At 43.4% G+C, this 23153-nt stretch overlaps 3 protein-coding genes across 5 annotated transcripts; 1 reads left to right on the top strand and 2 right to left on the bottom strand.

Moving 5' to 3' along the window:
- Window positions 1-986: 986 nt before the first annotated feature.
- On the bottom strand, window positions 987-8837 carry ppp1r16a (protein phosphatase 1, regulatory subunit 16A). 3 transcript variants are annotated; one of them, XM_088364117.1, is made up of 12 exons: window positions 8669-8837; window positions 7926-7967; window positions 4885-5678; window positions 4508-4578; window positions 3932-4077; window positions 3711-3814; window positions 3502-3626; window positions 3260-3385; window positions 3099-3174; window positions 2888-3017; window positions 2658-2811; window positions 987-1821 (listed from the first exon to the last, which is right to left on the bottom strand). In XM_088364117.1, the coding sequence occupies exons 3-12, from the start codon at window positions 5126-5128 to the stop codon at window positions 1297-1299; spliced, it is 1701 nt and encodes a 566-aa protein (XP_088220243.1). In that variant the 5' UTR covers window positions 5129-5678; window positions 7926-7967; window positions 8669-8837; the 3' UTR covers window positions 987-1296. The 3 variants fall into 3 exon arrangements, with proteins under 3 accessions (XP_088220243.1, XP_088220242.1, XP_088220244.1); XM_088364116.1 differs by lacking the exon at window positions 7926-7967; XM_088364118.1 differs by lacking the exons at window positions 7926-7967; window positions 8669-8837 and adding an exon at window positions 5757-7538.
- A 1991-nt stretch (window positions 8838-10828) lies between these two features.
- foxh1 (forkhead box H1) lies at window positions 10829-13398 on the top strand. The gene is given in 3 exon segments (XM_088363505.1): window positions 10829-11419; window positions 11848-11952; window positions 12391-13398. Coding segments are annotated over 3 exon segments (1527 nt in total). The 5' UTR covers window positions 10829-10954; the 3' UTR covers window positions 13348-13398.
- Window positions 13399-14934: 1536 nt separating this feature from the next.
- On the bottom strand, window positions 14935-23042 carry oplah (5-oxoprolinase, ATP-hydrolysing). Its single transcript, XM_088363499.1, has 29 exons — window positions 22834-23042; window positions 22614-22740; window positions 22074-22262; window positions 21655-21846; window positions 21271-21385; window positions 21058-21181; window positions 20774-20969; window positions 20461-20626; window positions 20247-20385; window positions 20062-20129; window positions 19788-19963; window positions 19492-19632; window positions 19310-19422; window positions 19019-19189; window positions 18816-18953; window positions 18615-18753; window positions 18249-18361; window positions 17959-18110; window positions 17715-17875; window positions 17545-17646; window positions 17289-17463; window positions 16832-17016; window positions 16609-16755; window positions 16332-16466; window positions 16097-16246; window positions 15863-16020; window positions 15449-15609; window positions 15272-15369; window positions 14935-15195 (listed from the first exon to the last, which is right to left on the bottom strand). Exons 3-29 carry the CDS (start codon window positions 22242-22244, stop codon window positions 15043-15045), a joined length of 3939 nt encoding a protein of 1312 aa, XP_088219625.1. The 5' UTR covers window positions 22245-22262; window positions 22614-22740; window positions 22834-23042; the 3' UTR covers window positions 14935-15042.
- Window positions 23043-23153: the final 111 nt, after the last annotated feature.

Below are 23153 nucleotides of genomic sequence, written 5' to 3'. Positions count from 1 at the left end.
GGGAGGGGCAAGAGGACAAGACTTATCTAATCTTCAAGCGGGAATATAAGCGTTCACTACATCCACACAAAATGTGCACCTCTGCTTAATTTATGTAAATCCAATATGCGAGTTGGCCGAGGTAATGAACTTCGAGGAAGTTTGATTTCTAAGAACTGATGGAGCGGATTTATTATTTTACTGTATAGCAATCAACTATGATTATGGGAGTGTAGGTTCATAAGTGATATCTGCACAACGGTATATTCGAGTTGTTGAACATGCACCCCAAACAACCTCAGCACAAACTTATGAATCATTAAATTACTGAAAGTTGGAACGTAAACATGGAAAACAACATGGAAGATAATCTTCTAGTCGTGAGATAATAGTCTTCAATGGGGGATAAAGTCTCGGTTATCATGTTGATAATCTTGGGCTTTAATTATCGGTTTTAAGATTAGGACAGTAGAGTACAATTAAGGTCAAAGCCTGCATGTTATGAAAACGCTCTATCAAGCAAGCAAAAGGCACATTAGTTTAATTCTGATACTGCAGATAAATGTAAACGTTAAAACACGTTATTTATTTTTTGACGTTCAAGGGTCGGAATGTGATGTCATAATGTTTTTGGGTCACCTAAGTGGAAAATGCCGACTACTTGAAATAAGCGTTCTTACCAAGCTACAAAAATTTGGTTACAAAAAGAGTACAGAATACAAAATAAAATTCAAATTGATGTAATAAATGTATCATTTTTGGCAGTGTGTGAAGCACATAATGAGAATGAATATTTGATGTAGAGTTTGCCGAGGATTTTTTTCAGACCGTGAACTGGGATGACATCTCACATGCCGTAGATAAGGGAGACAACCTTTGATACAACAACGTCATCAATACAAACCCGCTCCTACAGTACAGGCACGAGAAAAGTAAGCTTGTTATTAATTTTCAGCCAGTTGTCAATTGTTGGAAATGTTAAGAAAATATCATTATTGGGAAACAAGTTGAGTGAATTAGGTGTGGATTTAATTAAAAATCAACTTATATTTTTGAGAAAGACCATTTACAAACGTCACCATTAAAAATATTAACATAAAGCCTTTAGTATGATTCAAAAATTGAAAAAAAAAATATATCAGGTAACAGTTTACAGAGGAGTGAAGAGATTGAAAAAAAGTGGACCATTCTGTGAAATCATCAGGGGAGAGGAATGAATAACACTTGTGAGCACTGTGGCATGCGGCCTAAATGCAGACACGCATAAAGAATGTTGGAGCGTAAAAAAAAAAAAAAAAATGTCCATCTTCTCTGACCCTACATGAGTCTGCAGCAAGGCTCCTTATTGGTAGACTGGTCCTCCTCGGGAGCTCGCAGTTTTAGTAAAGGAGGATCTCCACTGGCTGGTGTGAAGAACACCTGGCTGGAGGACGCGACTGTGTCGGTGCCGTGTGGCCCCACGGGGACCGCCTGCTGCGCCGAAGGACTCGTCACCTCGGACGCAGCCACCGAGGGGGTCTCCTCTTCTATGGGTGGGGTCAGAGGTGGCGGAGGCGCAGGGTACTTATTAAGCTTGGCCGCCGCCCGTTGCCGTTTCAGATCGGCCAACGTCTGGTGAGATTTTTCCCGGGTCATACTGTCCGAGCCTTCTTCGGCTACAGGCCCCGATGTTTTGTTGAGATGGTAGGAGGCGCTACGGTCCATGCGACCTCCTCCGCTCCATTGCTCTCCAGGCACAGAAGAGGCCAGAGAAACCGATGTCCCTCCGTTGCCAAGGCTTGACACACTATTGCCGACAGTCGCGTCCGGCTCATCGGCATGTGACGGGGCTTCACCACCGGCCTGAATGGGAAGAAGAAAGAAATCAGTTCTTTGACACTTTTATGTGCGGGCAACATTCTGTTCTTTAATCCCGGAATCAAACATTCATATTATCAGTATTGATATTTGTCACAGTTCTTCTGAAATGTGTTACTTAACTGATTAAAATATCTTCAAATCTTGCATCATTCCTTTAATGTAAATAAAACAATGTACCTCACCTTAATATGCTTACATTCTGTTAAGCATGGTATCTATAAGGTGAAGGTTTTCAAAGTTGTCCACATGTTCTTATTTCTCAACAAAAAGGTCAAAGTCTGGTGTCCCATTACCGTTATTTTCCATTTGTTTCTTTTGCTTAAACAAGGCAGTATGAAATCATTCAAATAATTGTTCAGAATATGAGTAGTCCTTGAATTACATATTTTACGGAAGGGGGGGGGGGGAAATCAATATCCATAAGATATCCATCCATCCATTTTCTATGTTGCCTTTTTTAATTAGTTTTGCAGGTGGGTTGGATCCTATCAATGCTGATTGTGCAAAAGGCTTATCAGACAATTGCTGAGAGCACGTTCACACCTGCATGCACAATTGACTCTTCAGTTATCCTCACATGTATGCGTTTGAACTTTTCTTTTGAAAGTATCGTATCTATAAATACCTATTTGCACAAATAATATACAAAGTATACAATAAGCAACTTTGCCACAGAATTCAGAAGCTGTTTAAAATCAATGAAGTGAGAAATACAAATAATAGTAAGAACTAATATAAAATAAATATCTGAAAGCAAGCAATGCTGATTGGAGGCCTTTTAATTTCAGTGACATTTTTTTCATTTGAAAATGACTCACATGCTGATGCAGCTCATTGTCAGTCAGACGGTCCTCGTCATCATCTTGCGGTTCGGACTGGAAGCCCCTCTCCTGCCACACCACGGCCTCTTTGTGATGCTCCCGCCTGTACAGGCTGGAGCGCTCGTTCACACTGACACGACGGACCACTTTCCTGTCCAGGCAAATAAGACGGAAGCATTACATTTTTTCCTTCACCGCCATTGGGAAAGCCTGACATCCAATTTTACCCTCTGCTGCCGGTACTAGAAGCTCGTCTTTGCAAGGTGCCCTTGTGACGGTCCTGGCTCTTCATGATGGCGTCATGTTTGTGCTTGAGGTCCATTAGTTTGGCTCTGACCTCTTCATCCATGCACACATCTTTGAAAACATTCACATATGAGTATTATTATGAAAATGTCAAGGCTGGATGTTTTTACATTTAACAACAACAAAACATGCCCAGGGGAGTCTCATCCAGGACAGACTTTGAGTCTAAGCTGGCTTCGTGGCCCACCAGCAGCTCCACCATTTGGATCTATGACGCAAACAAACATTATTTGTGTATTTCTTCTTCAAATTGTCTTGTGAGCTTTTGACATTTCAAAGCCTGCAGTACTGACTTGTCCCCAGCAGGAGGCAGCATGCAATGGTGTCCACCCATCACAGTCCTTTATCTCCACCTGAGCCTTGTGCTCCAGCAGCAGCTCGGCCGCAGACAGGTATCCATTGGCAGATGCAATATGCAACTAAAATACATGATACACCAATATTAATATTTTAAGTTAATTCATCATAAAATGGAGAAGTGCGCTTTGAAGCAACTACAGGTCAGTAATAGTAAATTGGGAAGAAAAATTCTTACCAGCGTCGTTCCGTTATCATCCTGACTGTTTAAGTCAGCTCCGTTGTGAAGTAAAGTTCGGATGTCAGCGAGCATCACCGCCTCTTTAGCGCCTCGGCATTCATCGATGCGGGTCTGCGTTATTCCTGCACAAACACACTTCTTGACTTTCCTGCTCACTGATGCTTTTTGTTCAAATATCGACACGTTATTTGACCCATCTCTCTGACCCTGCTCAGCCATGATCATCTCCAGGAGCTCAAGAGTGGCTTCATCCTCGCAGAGGTCATAGGGCATGTTTCCATCTGCGTTGACGGCCATCAGGTCGGCTCCACTGCACGTACAAAATGGAAGAAACATGGATGACCTAAAGTCCTAAACACGTACACCTTTTCCTAAAGTGTCAAGAAGTAAACCTGAAGCTTTACTGGCATGGTTTAAGCTGACTTACGCCTGAATAAGGAGCTGCACCAGCCCAGTGTGCCCACAGGTGGCAGCAGCGTGCAGCGGTGTCCACAGCTCACTGTCACAGGCATTGACACTGGCGCCGGCGTCCAGCAGGCACTGCACCACGCCCACAAAGTCATCAATGCAGCACTGGTAGCATAGGACAGAGGAAAATTGTTTACGTAATTGAACAAAATGAAATAAAACGTTTTGGGTGTATGTGGAAGAGCAAATATTTCAAGGAGGGAAAAGCTGTCATCGAAACAAGAATTGTGCTTTTTGCTGAAGAGCTCATCTGACAAAAGAGTATTTTTATGACCTTGGAATCTTACTGGAATCAGCATAAAGAATGTTCACTTTAAACTAAAACTCTGGGAAGGAGTCATACTGTTTGTTTATAGAAGATAAGTGAAGGCTTAGACAAAATAAAAAAAAACTGACTAATACTGAAGAGTAGATAAAGAGCATTTTTAAGGCCACTTGCAAATTGTTCAACCTTCAGAAAAAAAAAACATGTGGGCTGTGATAATCCACACCAATTTAGCTTGCTCGTTCATATCGAAGTAAGGTGTGCACTTACCTGATGGAGGGCGGTCAGTCCGTCTTCATTGACCAGATCAGGGCTCACGCCACTGTTGAGCAGCTCCCTCACTAGACAATAGACACAATTTAAACCTTACATGAAAATGCTTTGCAAAATTCCTACAACAAACATGCTGGTCAGTGTGCAAGCTAACAATGAACTTAAAAGATTTGCCTCTATTCTTAGCCTTGATCCTGACAAAGGACAGTCCGTGTTAATTATACATGCTACATGAACGTCTTCCTTTTTTTTTTTTTTAACTCATCGCCATGATTGATTTATGACCCGGGTCTTGCATAATACAAATAAGTGAAGATCTGCTTTCACGTGTCGTTGGCCAGAGTTGAAAAGAATATTGCACGTTACTTATTTACCCTCATCCAGGTCATTGCGTGCGGCCGCATCAAGAAGAGTGATGGAGCTGGGGAAGGTCACTTTCCTTGTGCGCTTCTTCTTATCCGCTTTGGCTTTAGAGCCTCGTGCCGCATCCTTCTCCATTTGGGCCCATGCCTTCAGTTGTTGAGCACGCCGCCTTTGGGCTTGTCTGAGACGTTCTGTGGCAGTCAGGCGGCCAATGGTGGACATCTCAGCGAGCAACTCGCCGTGGTCCGCGGCCATAACACCGTCACTCAATATTTCTGCTTTTTTACAATTTAAGTGTTGTGGTGGATGTATAACTCAAAATAGGTTTCTTGCATAGGTGAAGGTGCAGAAATCAACAAAATAAAGCCCGAAAAAAAAACAGATTTCAACTTATGTAGTGGAATCAGATGACAAATATCTCCGTGGTTGCAGAAAGAAGCAACACATAGAATGACTGCAGTGTCTCTTTCCCATGTTTCAGACTGGAACTTCTATCTGGCCAAGAAAAATGAAAAATGCATCAAAAAAACAAAAACAGTCAAACTGAGCATTGTCACCAATCGTCAGTCCTCCTCTTCGTGCCATTGGTGTGACACTTGGTCAATAATCCAATGTTGATTTTCAATTTCTCAATTAAGTGTTCCTTATGTTCAAGACTTGGGCCTATCTTGAAAAAAAATTCTTGTAACTCCAGGAAGCTGCTATCCAAAATCCTTTAGTGGTGACCGGTGATTATTCCCAAATCACCATCATTGGATAAGATTCTGGCCGGGCCTCCAGGGGAATGGCGTTGGACACCTTCCGGCTGCAACGGCGAGAAGGGACAATTCATTTAATTGGCATGTTACAGTACAATGTACAAGCAGTTCTCTCTTACACTTACTAATTTTAACTCCCTCCTCTCTCCCGAAAGAAACCCGAGACGGTGTGTGACTCTTATCATTAATGATTGACGCGCCTTGCGGCCCAACGCGCACTTTGCATCCGTCGTGCGTAAACACCAGGTAAGACTTGAGGAGGTGTGGACAGATGTGAGGTGGACTCAACCTGGTTTCGGAGTCGAGACAAGGCACGTCACAGCCTGGCACGCAAGTTCTCATCAGTGGAGGACGTCTGTGGCCTACACACAACTTGGCTCTTTCTCAGCTACTCATATTTTATTTAGAGGTCTGTGAGCGCCGAGAGGAAGGTCAACACGAGGCACTCGGCGAGATAGAGAGTGATTGGCTAGGACCTTGGCATGACACAAATGTTTGTCATTTACAACATACTATTTTAAGTGGCTCGCCCTGTTTCTACAATATAAGGATTTCCTTAGATTGAGGCAACTCCAGCAATAACACCGAATGGTTTTTTTTTTCCATTTATAATATTTGCGCTCTTCAGACAGATATTTTAAGTGTCAACATTTCCAAAGTCAGACTAAGAGGAAAACTACACGCCAATGAAAAACAACATGTCAATTGAAAGGAGATTTGAAGGATTTAAAAATCCCCACGGGAACGTTATTAGTGGTAATTCCTGACGCAATTTAAAACTGAAGGGGGAGGAAAAAACACATTCATAGTGTGTTTTCTGTCTAGATATCATTTGGTAAGTCAAACAAGGTGAAGTCACTCAAAGAATTCAAGAAACTCCCTGATAAGAGAGTAATTACGCTTCCAAAAGCAGCCTGAGTCATCCGTTTTTTATTTGATACCATTGAAGCCCACTGCGGCTGATCATGCTTGTTGATATGCGGGCTATATTAGACGACTTATCAGTGTTGGTGTTTGATGGATCACTGCTTGACAATAGTAATTAGGCCTATTTATTACAATCAAGGGTTTTAAATTTTACATTGTGGTTAACATACAGGGGAAAAAATAGTTGTACTGGTGGCCTTATGACTTTTTGCACTGACATGATAAAAAGGGGAAGTGGTAAATCACTGATATACTACAAACTAGTAGTGCAGAATGGAACGTCCTCATGGAGAAATATGAACAAATATTTAGCGCTTGCATAAATATCCCTGCGTCAATCTGACATTTGTGGACTTTTCCCAACTCATGACTTAACAGGAAGGGGAGGTCGAGAGCTGCTCTGGAAACATACAAGTGCAATGAATAGAGCACTATGAACACACTAACATGCTGTTGAAGCATTCATCAGGAGGGCGGGAACTAAAGTGGAAGGAACAAAGCCCCTGTTTAAATCCCAGGTTGGCTCAGGCTTCGAATGTGGCAACATTTGGGAGTAGGCAGGTGGTTGTTTCATTATAAAATGCCGTGGCACGGTCATTGTGTACCACAGCGGCAACAAAGCGGAGTTCAGTGCGGATGATTCTTGAATGACCCGCTGGCGGATGCCAAGTGAGCTAATCGGCTTACAAAATAATCACACAATCATGATTTAGTGAGTCAGCAGCATGGGCTAAAGGTTTACCTAATGTCATTGTAACGGTTTCAAAAGAAAGAAAGAATAATAGGACAAGGAAATATGAGGAGAAAATATGTTGGAGTCACTTGACTGCTCCTAAACAGGAAGTGGCCTCGTCTTACTAATAAAGAGGATGATACACAGATTTATTCACTGATCTAAATAAAGAGCATTTAGATTCTGCCTGTCAAAATATATCACAGGAAATGCAAAATGAATAAAGATTTGATTTGAAATTATTGAAAAATTTTCAGGCAATTAAAGTGAAATTGGATCATTAAAAAAAATAGAGCAAGATCTCAAAACTTTTTCCACCATTAGTGTCAGCTACAACTTGTACAACTCAATAGAATAATTAAATACATTTCCATAGTGGAAGTAAAGTAGTGCAACATTGCTATCTTCAAAACCTTCAATAAAACGAGTCACAAAAAATATTGTTCATGAGAAGTGAACATACAATCAAAGTCGGCCAAGGTCCACTAACTAAATATCCTGACCTTTACTCGATTTTCTCCAAGGTCTGACACCATAAATACCGTCTGTATGCTTCTGCCAGCTAATCTTCACTTCATTTGTATACTCGTAGTGAAAAGGCAAATGTTTGAGTCTATGTATGTTCTGTACTTACCTGAACAAGAATGAGTCGTGTACATATTAAGATCTTGCAGGACTGGATAGACAAGAATGCAAACATTGATTATGTTTAACATAATAATAATAATGTGTGTTGTAGGGCCTCTGTCGAGCCCTTTTTAGAGTGACACACCCAATTCAAACAGAGCCTTTTTAAAACCTAAGGCAAAATATTCAAATCTGTCATCCAGGTTGGAGAGGAAAGATATTGCTTGAGTCAATTTTAATTTATGTGAAAACCTTAAGATGCCAGCTTCTTGCAAGTGCCAGTTATCTTGAAATTTAAAAAATAAATGAATGCAGTTACTGTGCAATTTATGAATTTTTAGATAAATGGATAGAAGTACAAAGTATTTGCCATTGCTGCATATAACTGATGGATGGAAGTAGCATAATTGCTAAAGTAGCCTCAACAGGTGCTCATCGGACAGGTAAAACTGACGCTTCGTTCAATTTGGCTGTCAATCCAACGAGCGAACCATCCAATGCGCATTCTGTAGTTTCCCTTGGTCAAGTTTAAATGACCGCTGGGTTTTGCTTCATAAAAAAAAAAAAAAAGGATGCATTCATTATTCTTCTGCCACGTTAGCACCCACGAGACGCAGGTTAGCAGCGTTTTTCAGCAGCGACGTTGCGCGCACCGGTAGCGGGGACGTCGTTCCATAAACGGTATAACCACTGCGTAGTCAACTTTTCAAACGCAAAACAGAATGAAAAATGACGGGTAACGTCTCTTACCTGCACTGTTGAATGCATGCAAGGAGGAGGGCTGCTGCTCCTGCGGGAGGTTCTGGAAGTCAGCTGCTGCTCCAGCCACGGCCAGCCCCTCCAGGGAAATGCTTCACCATAACAACCGGACCTGTAACCTTTCCTCCTACTGATTACCTCCGCTAGAGGGCGCCAAAGCCTTGCCTACAACAACATGTACCGTTCCGTGTACATAATACCAACAATTTGAAAGGAGAATTAAAAACTTTTCAGAGAGCAACAGCGCTATCTTGAGGTGAAAAAACCACAATACTTCATTAAATAATTATAGTTTGACTTTTAACTTTTCGAGATGTGGGAAGGTTTTGAGATGAATAAATTTCGTTCTACCATTTTATTTTAATATAGTGGTTTTGTCTGAGACAAACAGCATTCAAATTGATCCGGTTTTTAACACTAATATGGTTGCTTTTTGTTTTAGTGTAAAATATTTGAGACCTACTGAAGTAGAGCAAAGGAAATAAAACTTTGCATGAAAAAAGTTAGATGGAACTTGGGTCGTGGAAAGTCTCCACATTTCCACAAATGCAGAAGTAATGTGAAATGTCTATGCCACTGAAGGCCTTAAATTCATTTCTCATCTTGGGATGAGCAGGATGCATCCCTGGGCAGCTTTAAGGGGATTTGTCCAGACACAATCAGTGAACAGTGTAGTTCTAGAATGAACGCTTTCCCATTCATATGGTTTGCCATTCTTCTCAGGCATAGCTCACTAATCCAGGCCAAACCCATTAGACGACACTCCAGCACACAGGAAGAGATAGATTGACAGTTTGTATTTAAATCACTGAGCACTTCACTATGCATGCAAATTGCTTCCAAACATTGTGCACACGGAATGAGTGGTGGGGGTTGCCTGCACATGTTTGAGTTCAATCTTACACAAAAAGCTGTGCATCAAATCCTTTGCACGAGTATCAAATGCATTTTGGGGGGGCATTCGAAGGGATTATGGTAATTATAACGCTGCACAATATTCAAATAGCAAATTGAAACCACTAGAGGGAGACACACTATTTTGTTTCTGGAGTCACAGAAATCAGCAAGTTGTATCAGGAAGTACGTCATGAAAAATCTAATTGTGAAATGAATTTAAGCAGCAGATTCACTTAGTTATTGGAAAATTTGAATTGAAGTTAAAAAAAGAAGAAAACAATGGAAATGGAAATTAATCTATTTTGGGTGTTTTGCAAATAACTACAAAATGGTTCTTGTCCAAGGTGTGAATGTCCTGCCCAGTCTTCGCATCTTGTCAGCCCCACATGGTGTTGAATGCCCCCCCGAATTTATACTCACATGCTAAGCAGCTTCTCTTTTTGGGGAAGGATGCTTCTGCTCGTCATCTTGCCAACGGGGTTTCTCCTAATCCAACTTGTTTTCACTGTCTTGCTGGGAAGCAAGAGTTGGCACATTAGCACCACATTAATTGGAACAAAAGACGTGCATTCCCGAAAGTCTCCACTTTCTGGGGTGAATGACATCCAGAGAAGTCCAACTGTGAGCAACATTGCTGGAAACAGGAGCTTTGGAGTTATGCGTGCAAGTTTTCGTGTTCAAATTTTGCATTTGATGATCAATTAAAAAAAGGCAATGTCATTTATTGAATGAGTGTTCTGAAATGAATTTAATTGCAAAGAGTCCAAAACAATCTTAGATTGCAAATGCTTTTAAAAATAGTAACATTTTAAAAGTTTTCTTTAGCGGCCCATTTTGTATATTGCCGAGAAGAAATTGTTGATTGCATGTAAGGCTCAATCGAAATCACTTGTAACCCAGCCCCCCTTGCCCTTTCATTCTGCAGTTTCACTTAACACTGATCAATGATTGTAGTTTATTGTTGATATAATTAGATGTTGATATTTTATCTTCAGGATTTTTGTATCTTCTCTGCCAAACCGCAACAGTCGTGCGTATTTACGCATATTTACACGCACCGAGCAAACACCGCATCAGTGCGTTAAAATGGTAAATTGATAGTATCATAAAGGTAATTTACAGGTTTAGTGGCATATACACAAGTCCCTCCCCAGCCCCCCCGTAGTGATCAGTCATCCTGCTCTCAGATAACGCGTCATTCTCTTCTCGATTACGCAGCGGGATTTACATGAAACTGTTAATTGTTTGCTCTTCAAATAGTCAGCCTGGAGCCAGCAGTCTGCCACAAGTTAAGGACCGACTCTTTGAGCGCCCACCCCCAACCCCCCACTCTATCTCTACCTCTCCGTCCTCCTGTCTGGACGTGCTGGAAGAATCAGCATGACAAAACATTAGTCGGGGCACAACCTGATGGCACCACCCGCTCTCTCTCACCTCCGAAACCACCAGCTCGACTTGAACTGGGATGCGCAGCCGAGTTATCCGCCTGGCCACGTTGCGTGGAGCTCCGCAGCTCGCCACTGGAGTAACCAACATTCGGCCCAGATGGTCCCCCGGTACCCGCCACCGAGCTTCGAGACGCCCGCAGTGGCGCACCCGCACATGAGCGGTGCATTCATGGATAAACTTGCGGAACCAGAACCGTCGCACGGGAGACCTCACGATGCTGACCCCAAACTAAAAGCCGCTACCCGGGATGCATGGAGCGGTGACCGGGGGACTACCGGTGCAAGAGGGGGCAAGAAGAAAAATTACCAGCGGTACCCCAAACCACCATACTCGTACCTTGCAATGATTGCCATGGTGATTCAACGCTCTCCAGAGAAGAAGCTGACGTTATCTGAGGTAAATTGGAATATAAAACATACATGTGTTTCAAACGCACGCTTTATTTTACGCACGGAGCTGTTTGACTTTAACAAGCAAATAACGCAAAGGGCACAATAAAAATGGACATTTCTTAAAGAAAGCAAGCTCTAATTGCTGCTGATACTATAAATGTAGTGTCAATATTAGAAAGAAAACAGCAAAGGTTGTTGACACTTGAGTGACTTCCAGCCATGCCATTATTGGGTTTGCTGTGATAAGCAAGCACTGCAGTGCAACCAGATGCTGATATTTATCACAAGTTTGATTAGATACAGTACAGGACCCCCCCCCCCAACATCTCAAATTTAAATGAAAGTAATTTGTGACTCAAATACTAAAATAGATTTACCTAATTGTCATATCTCCAACTTGCAGTGATTCATGTTTTGATGACCTGATTTCAGATTCTGAAGGAGATCAGCACCCTCTTTCCATTCTTCAAGGGGAGCTACAAAGGCTGGAGGGATTCTGTGCGACACAACCTGTCTTCATACAACTGTTTTGTTAAGGTTTGTATAGTGACGCATTGTGAAAGTTCAGTGAATATACAACTTTAAATATTCACGTTTAGGTACTTGAAAGCTGTTATTGCAAATGCAAACCATTTGGATAAGATAATGGATGGAAGGGGAAATTAGTGACGCTAGAATGATGTAAGTTTGATTGATATTGGATTGATTTATGAGCAAATAAACTGTATCAAATCTTTTTAAAACATGCACAGAAGTTAATTGTTAGCTTGAGTTTGAATCATTTTGGGCAAAACCGCTTATATGCAGCCCTTCCATTTGCAAATATCTACTTCTTACGACAATACTCTTGATAGTCTGAAACCAGTTTGAAGCTTCTATTTACGGTTATTGTGAGCAAATGTGAAAGTGGCTTACAGCCCAACCCGATTTGTCAGGTCTGAATATTCATTCTCAATTCATACCTCCACCCCACAGGTGTTAAAAGATCCCAGCAAGCCTCAGGGCAAAGGTAACTTCTGGGCCGTGGAGCTGAGCTGCGTTCCCATGGAGCTCTTAAAGAGGCAGAACACGGCCGTGTCCCGCCAGGATGAGACCATCTTTGCTCAGGACCTGGCCCCTTACATCTTCCAGGGACACAAGATAGATTTTGAACCACCGCCGCCCACTGACCCCGTGACCACTCTCCCTCCCATGCAGCCCAGTAACCTCTCCCCACCCCAGGAGGACTCATTCCGGCCCAAACTGGACTCATCCTTCGCTATTGACTCTTTGCTCCACAGCCTTCGCCCTAATAGTGCCTCAGAGGTTGTGGACATGAGAGACTGCTGGGGGGAGACTGAGCGCCCCCAGTTATCGCCCCCTCCGCACCCTCGCTACGCTTCCTCCGCCCGCAGTGTTTCTGCCAGCTCAGCTAGCCCAGCCTCCACCTCCTCTTTTTCTTCTGAGGAAGACTGGAAGTGGGTGTCCCTTCATGGCAAGCGTCTCCCCCCTGAGGGTCAAGCAGGGTATGAGGAATACAAACCTCCTCTACAAAAGTCAGCACGACGGGATGCTATTGCAGTCCCTTGGGAGCTGCCCACCTCCTATACCAAATACGCCCCACCCAATGCAGTCGCCCCACCAAGCACGAGGTTCAACAGCGGGTCGCTAATGCCCCTACACGGTGGACTTCCTCTTTACGGCTACGGGAGCTCTCATATGGCGCCGGGTCACTTTCTGGGCCACACCTACTGGCCCATCCTTCCTAGCGGACGGGTTTCCGTCCAACCCACTCCGCTTATGATGGACTTGGACAACATGCTGAAGTCTGTGCCACCAAATAAGAGTGTGTTTGACGCACTCATGGCTCCCAATCAAAACTCACATCACCAAGCAGCCAGTCAATACTCCCTGCAGAATGGGTTACCCCTAAACCGGTACTCTCAGTACTGACTCCGTGGAGCTATCGCCTCTTTTTTTACTGTCACTTTATCGCAATGACATCAGATTCATCATCGAAACTACCTTAAAAGATGCAACCAAAGCAGATCTACTTGAATCCTACAAGTAAAACAATTTGCATATTCCCGCATCACATCACCACACTGCCAGACTTACTTGGGCAGTTTTTCATTAGCAAGATTGTTTTTATTAGACAGCTGAATGTGTTTTGTACTGACTTTTACGGTTGTTTGAAAGGAACAAGGCAGTAAACGGTACGTAGAATAAAATCTTGCGGCATTACAAACTCATTAAACACATTACATTTATCCTGCTTTAATAATGCAGTGAAGGCACAGAAGAGTCTGATGAATCGTTTACACTCTATTGCTACATGCACGGATCACTCAGACTTATTACATGTAGCGGTTGGAATGTCCCTTAAATTTTTCTCAGGTTTGTCATTCTTTTTATTTCTTTTAAACTGTTAAACCACTACCTCGAGTTTTTATACTGTCGACGATGTAGACTTTGCACAGTGGGTTAATTTGCACTCTTTTGAAGTCATGAGATTGTCTATCAAAACAAAGTATTGAATGTCTACCTGCGTTGGTAGGTGAAATGTTTTTGTTCATTTAAAAAAAAAAATGTTTTGCCTCAAGGTTGTCTCAGGGGGATGAGCTGTAAAGAATGTCACGGTGCTGAACAGGTTCTATAATAAAATTATGTTTTAGTACAATTGTTATTTTTCTGTTTTATAAACTTTTTCAAACAGAAATATTGATAATAATAATAATATACTAGATTTAATTAGTCAACATTTAACAGAGCATTCTGTTAATAGTCTTAAATTAGTCAGGTTTGGTGTCACAATAAGACCTCAGCTCTTGCTAGCTTAGAGCTGATAAAAAACTAAAGGAGATAATTCTGGAAAGGCTCAAAGGGTTGGGGGGGGGGCACATCTCCAATCCTCATAGTACCACAGATGGTGTTAAGCACAGGAATTGAGATCCATAAACAAGGAAGTTATCTTTGATCAATCGTCCACGGGCTACCAATCGGAATTTGCGGGGTGTAAGAAAGCATCTGATTTACATCCAAAATCCAGCAGCCGTCAACCTCCTGCTGCTTCCTCCGCAGTGGTCGCTATCTCTTTATCAGCAGCCTACGCATGCCAGCACTCCCTTACCATGCACCCCTCCCTCCCCCTGCATCATTCCTCACCCAAAAAAGGGGGAGGGAAACAACACCCCCGCCCACCCCGCCCAACTACAAGACAATGCAGGACTACACCTCAACAATCACTTGCTAATTTAAATGTACGACTTGGTCCTATTGTGCTTGGTTCCAAGAGTAAGCACCATATTCAACTATTCAAGATACATCTCATTGGAATGTGGGTGGAGATAAAAGAACAGCTGCAAGATTATTTTTTTGGATGACTTGATGATAAAAAAATGATTCGCCTTAGTTAAAAATAAAAAAAAATATGGAAGGTTTACTGCAGACCTCAAATAGGATTTTTAAACCCTTGCAAAAGTTGATATATAGTTCAAATGTAATTACAAAAATAATATTTGGTTCAAAATGATAAAAACGTTTCTGAGAAAAATCTTGCCTTTAATATGTCTTATTTTTGTTCACCTTTGAACTTGTAACTCCTTCACATCACTCCAACTTTCTTCCACTTGTATTTACTCGGCTCTGTCACACTCCTTCTTGTGCCATGCGGTATTCAAAGACGCTGCCCCTCTCTGGGAAAGTCTCATTCAAGCGCCTGCGTTTTGTCTGTGCTTTAGTTGCTGCTTCCTCCTCCTTCCCATACCCCCCACCCCCAGGGGTGCATAGGCAGAACATGTCCTGCAGAGGGAAACAGACACACAACCATCAGACTGCCCCAGTCTGTCACCCTAAGGTACATTTTTTTATGTCCTACCCCAGGTTGAAGGCTGACGCTGGTCTTGGCACCCAGGTTGAGCACTCTCCCATCAGCTCTGTGAAGCAGGTTCAGCCCCGCCGCACCAGCTTCACCTCCTGACCAGCAGAGAAAGAGAACATGATCAAAAACTGTTTATGTCATTTAAAAACAAAGACATTTAGAAAGCGACTTTACCCTCAAGGCCATAGGGGCGCGTGGATCTCCTTTCACTCAATACAGAAAGAACCACTTTGTCCCGAAATAAGAGCTTACGAATAACACCGTCTCCTCCGCGGTACTTCCCTGCACCTCCTGAAGCGGGTCGCAAAGAGAACTGCTCCAAAATTACTGGGTACCTAAAAAAAGACAGGTACAATATTCATTATAACTGCCATCACTATATTATGTAATGCTATGCCACATGTCACATAGAAATAAAGATATTTTTTATCACGATATCAAAAATTATAGAAATATTTTTATAGTTATTATTATAGTAATCAGTTGCTTTCATATTTTCCCCACATGTGCTGCTGATAAAAATACAAATCTAATATTTGAATGACTAAAATAAATTATTATTTTATCCAACCAGATCCCATGTCTTGCCTCTTTTCCAGAATCTCAGGGTCAGTGATGCGCGTGTTAGTCATGTGAGTGTGAACGCCACTTCTCCCATTCCAGTTTGGCCCTGCCCCGGCACCACCAGCGACGGTCTCATAGTAACCGACTTTCTCGTTGCCGAATGAAACATTGTTCATGCAACCCTGATCACAAATAAATAGGTTGTCACACAGATGCCAGTATTCAAAATCAAAGATGACCTTACTTATCCATCCTCACCTGAGAAGCGGCGCAGACTTCAAATGCCTTAAAAATGACATCCACGACTCTCTGGGATGTGAGCACATTCCCACCAACCACAGCGGCATCCTGTGAAGGCTGCAGGATGGAATCTGGAGGGATGATGACTTTGATTGGTGCAAGACAGCCCTGAATATATATGGGGAGAAAAACATGACTCCACCCATGCACCCAGACAAAATAGATGAACCCTAAAGGGAGGAATGCATCAGACCTGATTGAGGGGGATGTCCTGTCCCACCATGCAGCGCAGGCAGTAGATGAGAGCGGAGAGGGTAATTGCACGTGGAGCATTGCAGTTCCCCCAAACCTCTGTGCCTGTCCCAGTGAAGTCAAACACAGCAGTGCCCTGTAGTGGTTAAAGTCTATTAATGTCAGTTTCCATGACAAAGTTTAACTGAGCGGCCTGCACTAAGTAGATCTTTACCAAGGCTGAACTGTCAATAAAAGTGAAAATAGACAATCCATTGTGTTGACTTCATTAGAATCACCTCTTCTTCATTAATCTGGACTCGCAGTCGGATTGGGGTGCCGTCATCCATGAAATCCTCCGACTCCACCTCCAGGGAGCCGGTCTGTTGTCGACGACGACGCGCAAAGTCTCTCAGCATGTCCCTCACTGCCAACTCTGCATTACTCTGCAACACACACAAGCCGTGCCTTCAGTGGAGGTCTACTCTGCTGTTTGAATCGTTTGATTCTTGCCATCGTTACCTGAATGTGGCCCATGTAGGCTTGAACAACTGCCAGCCCATAGCAGTCAATCAACTCCCCCACCAGCTGACTGCCTCTTCGGTTGGCTGCCACCTGAGCGCGCAGGTCCGACAGGTTGTCGTGGAGGTTCCGAGTACCGGACGATTCCGGGTATTGGGCTGGAGCCATCAGGGCCTCCGTCACAGCTGATAAGCGGGACAGCGAGAGCAGCCAAGTAGTAAAACAGAAACACAAAGTAATTTAAAATGTGAAGCTACACATAAGTTACAAGTAGCATATTTATTTTACCTCAATAAATAAAAAATACGTAAAAGCTTAAGTTTAAGTGACCTAAATATTGTCACCCGGGGATCATACAGAGGCTTGAAGTTGATTAACAAATAACATTAAATTCCAACCTTTCCACAGCTCTGAATATTTAAAAAAATACAAGCACAGCTAATTGTTTTTGTCCTACCTTCTTCCTGGAAGACTCCACCTGTTACCAGTTTGAAGGAAATAAAGACAGCACCCTCCTGCTGCAGAGAGGTCGAGTGTGGGGGCATAGAACCAGGAGTAATGCCTCCTATGTCTGCATGGTGCCCCCTGCTGGCCACAAAGAACACAGGTCCACTAACACCTTTCTGAAACACCTGGAATTCAAGGAGGGTGTTTGGATTGAAGAGGAAGGAGAAGTGATAATGGAAAAAAGATTCTGTGCCACGATGACTGACTGGAGTGATGACTGTGAGATCCGGAAGATGACTACCCCCGGCACATGGGTGGTTACTCAGAATCACATCTCCTTCTTTTATTTTATCCCCCAGAGATTTGATCTAATAAAACAAGAGGAGAAGAGAGATTTGAATCTTTTGGGTAAAATCAGCATGCAAAGTTTACCCACCTGGTACTGGACAGTCTCCTGCATGGCACCTAGATGGACAGGAATGTGGGGCGCGTTGGATACCAGACCACCAGTTGGTCCAAAAACAGCACAAGAGAAGTCGAGACGCTCCTTGATGTTGGTGGAGATGGAAGTTCTTTGCAGTACTCTGCCCATTTGTTCTGCAGCACCACAAAAGATAGAGCAGAATAGGTTTTTATATGACTGGAGTTTTTTTTTTTTGCCGATATCGTTGACAGCCAACCTGCTATGCTCATGAAGCGATGGGAGAAGATGGAGAGCTGCACCGTGTTGAGTTCTGTGCCCACGGCACAGTGAGGGTCGGAGCCGACCGTCATGCACACGTCCCCTCTTTCGGTCAAACAGGCCTCACAACAAGGCTCCACCAGGATGGTGCTGAAGAGGAAATACAAAATTCATAGAAAGTAAGAGCCATCACTCATGTCATTCAAATTGAGCATTGGTTACTTTTTTTTTAAAATAAATGTCACATTGTGAGGACACGCTTGAATGAATGGCAAAGCATTCCTGCACCTGTTCTTGTCAATGATGATGGCCGGTCCCAAGATAGTGTGACCACAAATAAGTTCCTCCCACAGATACACAGCAGTATCATGATAACCATCCTCAAAGTAGCATTTGGTCATCTAGAGAGAAAGAGCAAAGACGACACGTGTTTAAGCACGTTTCCAGACCACAAGCCTTCCTTCCTTCCTGTTGCAACCTTAGTATTCCTTCATTTATGTTTCTTCTGGGTCCGTTTAGAAGTCATCAAATCAGAGTGAAAATACATTTAGGACATTTTTATCAGTTGGTTAAGGTTGACCCAAAGATAAGGGGAAAAAATGAGGAAGGTTATTATTTTTTGGGGTGGATATCCTGCAATAAAAATCCAAATACCTTGACAGGTTTGGCCTGACCACGTCCCTTCTTAGGCTTGTACATCAATTTGATGCCGGATTTGCCACAGCCCCTCACTCTGATGTCATCTACCATGATGGGCCTGTCTGGGATGGTGAATCCAAATTCCTTTAGATACCTAGACAAGAACACTCAGCTCAGTGTCACATGGGTAGACATGGTCCAACTCAGCGTACAAACCTCTGAGTAAAAGCACCGCGGAAGTCACCAGCTTGACAAGTCTGTTCATTTCGAGGGAAGCCGGCTGCGGTCACCATGAGAGCGCAATCTGTGCCCTCATAGCGCAGGTGGAGAAAAACCTCAGTGGTTATTTGGCCACTGAGATATGAAAAACCGGTTTAATGCAATGTTGCAAAACAATGACTCCCAACTTTATTGCCAACCTGTTGAATCCACGTGCACACAGTGTATCGTGGCAGCGTTTGGAAAGCCGTTCCACTCTACGGTCGAGCTCGCCGAAAGAGCCGCGTTCGTACTGCAGGGAGCACGGCTCTTGCACCTCCTCCACAACGTCCGCTAGAGCCAGACCGTAAGCTGACAGCACGCCACTGTACCTAAAGACACAAGAAAGACACGAAAACTTAAAAGAATCACTGGCTCATGTACGGGTGTACCTAATAAAGTGTCCAGTGAGAGTTAAAAGCAAACCACAAAAGATCACATATGATGATTACTTATGTATAAAGACGGTCTTCATCCCAAGAGCTCGGGCAATCGCACAGGCATGTTGACCACCTGCACCTCCGAAACACGCTAAGACGTGCTGAGATGTGTCGTGGCCTTTTGCCTAGAGCGCATACATGATAGTTAACGTTTTACATATTTGCCACAAAAGTGTGCACTGTTACTTGAATACCTGTGTGAGGGCTCTTATTGGCCGACACATGGCCTCATTTGCCACGCGGATGAATCCCATGGCCACGTCTTCCAAAGTCATTTCAGATTGGCTTCCGGGCAAAGTGCTGTTGTTTGAGTGGTTTATGCCATTTGCAGCAGCCTGCAAAAATATATACATTCGAATGAGAACCAATGCAATCACTTCAATCAAATTTTGAAAGTTATCATGCATAATTTTACTAAGCAATCACGGCCAAAAACTTTTTATCTTTGAAAATCAATCCAATGTTGTGCTATTAAAATAAATATCAATACTTTTGATTGGTTAGAAGACAGGAAGTGGTTGATTTCTTTGGTCAGACTACGGAAGTGCGTCATGGTCTCCTCCAGAGATAGAGGTTCGTTCTCGCCGGGCCCAAAGATCTTGGGAAAGAAGGAAGGGAGGAGGCGGCCCAGAGCTAAGTTAGCATCCGTCACAGTCAGAGGCCCACCTAAGTAAATCGAAAAGGGTTAAGTTAGTTACGTTTTTGGACCCGTGTAATTCACTCTTAACGCACACGAGTAAATCAACGATGCTTATGTACATTACCTTTCCGATAGCATGCCGGTCCTGGATGTGCACCGGCAGACTCTGGTCCAACAACAAACATCCCCGACCTGATAAGGAGAGAGGCAAACACCGTTCAGCAAATACAGATGAGCCAATATTGACACATGATCTCATGAAATCTACTATACTGAATTGTTACTGGTCAAACGGTTGCTGTAACAGACCTGAAGAAGAGTCGCGAGCCTCCGCCTGCCGCCACGGTGTTGATGTCGAGCTGGGGTGCTTGCAAGGTGACCCCAGCTGTTGTCGCTTCGAAAACGTGCTCAAACTGGCCCGCGTAACGACTCACATCGGTAGATGTGCCTGCAGAAGTATAGAATGCGGGATTATTTTGTGGTTTTGTGAGAATGCAAATCTTTATAGTACACACAGACTTACCACCCATATCAAAACCAATGACAGGTTTCTTCTCCTTCTGGTTGTAAGATGTGACAGCGTAACCCACGACTCCACCGGCTGGTCCAGACAAGATGGCGCGAGAGCCACAAAACTGCTGCATGGGAGTTAGACCACCGTCGGACTGCATGAACAGGACATCTACATCCTGATGACAGAAGGTTAAGAAGATGAACCTGCTGCTGGAATGAAACAGGTGCGCATTTGTGTTGAATATGTTGTGTGTGACCCACTAGTCTAAATAAGACGTTCTGATTAATATTGCATTTATGGAATATGAATAATATCACCATACCTTCAAAGCACCCTTAAACCCAGACGTGAAGCCTTTAAGATACTCCCGGATTTTGGGTGTGAGGTAGGCATCAGCGCACACAGTGTAACCTCGAGGAACCGCCCTGACCATAGGCATGACTTCGGAGGACAGAGACACCTGGGTGAAGCCCAGTTGCCGAGCAAGGGCACCCACGGCTTTTTCATGGTCGGACCACCTGAGGAGTCAAGAGTGGGAACTGAGCATACACTTTGTGCCAGAATCTTCTTAATAATTCAATGCAGGGCTTTCATTCAGACACTGACGTGTACGAATGAAGCAGAAGCACAGCCAGACTGGTGATTCCACGAGACAGAACTCCTTTCAGGTCCTTCTCCACACGTTCCAGATCAAGTTCCTGCCATACTTCCAGACTATCCCCGGTGCTGCCTGGGTTTGGACACATTCATATGAGTCAGATATCCATCCGTATAAAGATTTTTGTCAAGAGAACTTGCAGAGTTTTTTTGTTTGTGCACCTGTGACAACACGCTTGGGATCCTTCCTGGGTAGCTGGCAGCTGTCTTGCTTCAGGACGACACGCTCGTCTACTTCGATAACCTCCTCGTACAGCACTTCAGGAACAGACACCTCCTGTCCATGCACATATAGTAGCTATTATATAATGGGTTATCAAAAACTGGGCAATGTGCAGAAATCGATAGAAAATAAACACCTTGCACAAGCACAAATGACTTCTATTCACCCTTCAAGACAGAACTTCATGGATAAGCAAACACTTAACCATTAATAGTTCACTGTTCAGAGGGTAAACCATAACAGACGACAAAAGATTGTTTCTCCCCACAGATTCCAAAGTACCAGCTAGAACCTGTTTTTGTTGTTTTTGTTGGATTACCAACCAAGTCAAAGAGCTTGGGCCTGGCCTGTGTTCCGATGTGCAGCAAATCTTTGAAGCCTTTCGTAACCAGCAGAGCCGTTCTCTCCCCCTCTCTTTCCAGCAACGCATTGGTGGCCACCGTGGTACCCATTCGAATCCAGCCGATGCGAGACGTGTCGACGGGCTGGTTGCGAGGAAAAGCGCATCCAGTTTCCTGCCGGCGACAACACAGACATAATGGAAGTTCAAAGTCAAACACATTACATGGCATTTGTGATGTTATTTTTTTTATAGTATAAGACAGCTAGGAAATTGAATACTAGAAGAGTAGGAAAATAACCATGCTGTTTCAATCAACACTGCCTGAGAGATATTATTTTAACAACATGTTTATTACTGTTGTTGTACCGACCGCAACACATGCTCCAACATCAAGGTTACCTCCTCCAGGACTCTGCGGATGCCCTCAGTGGGGGCGTCTTTGTAGTTCTGGGGGTCACGGGAGAGCAGTTTGAGGACTCTCTCCCGGCCGTCTGGCAGCCGAGCGAAAACATCTGTGAAAGTTCCTCCTCGGTCAATGGCAAAGTCAAATTTCCCTTCAGTGTGGGCCATGGTGAGCAGTGTGGACACCTGGGACAGACACGTGTGAGTGTTCTGCACGTTGTGCACTTTTAACACTGACATTTTTGCCATTTTCATGCATTGAAACTAATTGTAGCTGATAATTTATACCAATACTTTTGATGGTTCGATTCAGTGAGTTTCCCCCCCCTCTAATGCAAGTTAATGCTAACATTTGATCACAATGTGCAAAATTGGAGACAATTGCAAAATGAGTTGCAATATTGCATAACATTAAACGCCGCAGAAATATGACGTGTACAAATGTGAGTAGGGTATGAAAAACACACATTAATGAATGCAATTCTGTCATAATGGTACCGTGGCATCGCGTGCCTCAGGGAAACGGATTTAACTCACCCTTCAGCCTTGAGGTAATCGTTGATAAGACGGTCTGTCAACCCTTGCGTGTCTTAGCTTCAAGTAGCCTCCCTTGTCGTGTTCAACTACAGTGAAGCGCTCATTTGCAGCAACGCCCTCTTGCATTCTTTGCAACAGAAAAAAAAGCTAGCATGGCCCCTCACATGGACACGGAGAACATTTAATGAAATATGATAAAAGCAAAGTGCAGTGAACGTACCATCACAAACAGCATCAAAACACTACTGCCCTTTATTACATGTAATGAACGGAAATAAAGTCGAATCATGGGAGGAAGGATAAACTACAGGTTGAATCACATCATTTAACCTTAAAACGTGGGTAACTTCACAATTAGAACTGACCGAAATTCACAACCAATACCGTATTATTAATTGCACGGCTATTAATTTCGTACTATGTCCAATAAATAAAATATAGGCGTCGGGATGTTTTGTCCAATCAGATTTTAGCGTCACCAGACGCGAGCAGTGTGGCGTTCACGTAACCACGGAAACCAACGTTTCAAGAGAACCCCCT

This window comes from Syngnathus floridae, chromosome 20 (assembly GCF_059516105.1).
Source record: "Syngnathus floridae isolate MCC-2025c chromosome 20, RoL_Sflo_1.0, whole genome shotgun sequence".
NCBI classification, from domain to species: Eukaryota; Metazoa; Chordata; class Actinopteri; order Syngnathiformes; family Syngnathidae; genus Syngnathus; species Syngnathus floridae.
The sequence above is the reverse complement of the archived record's forward strand: the minus strand, read 5'-3'. Positions and strand labels throughout refer to the sequence as shown.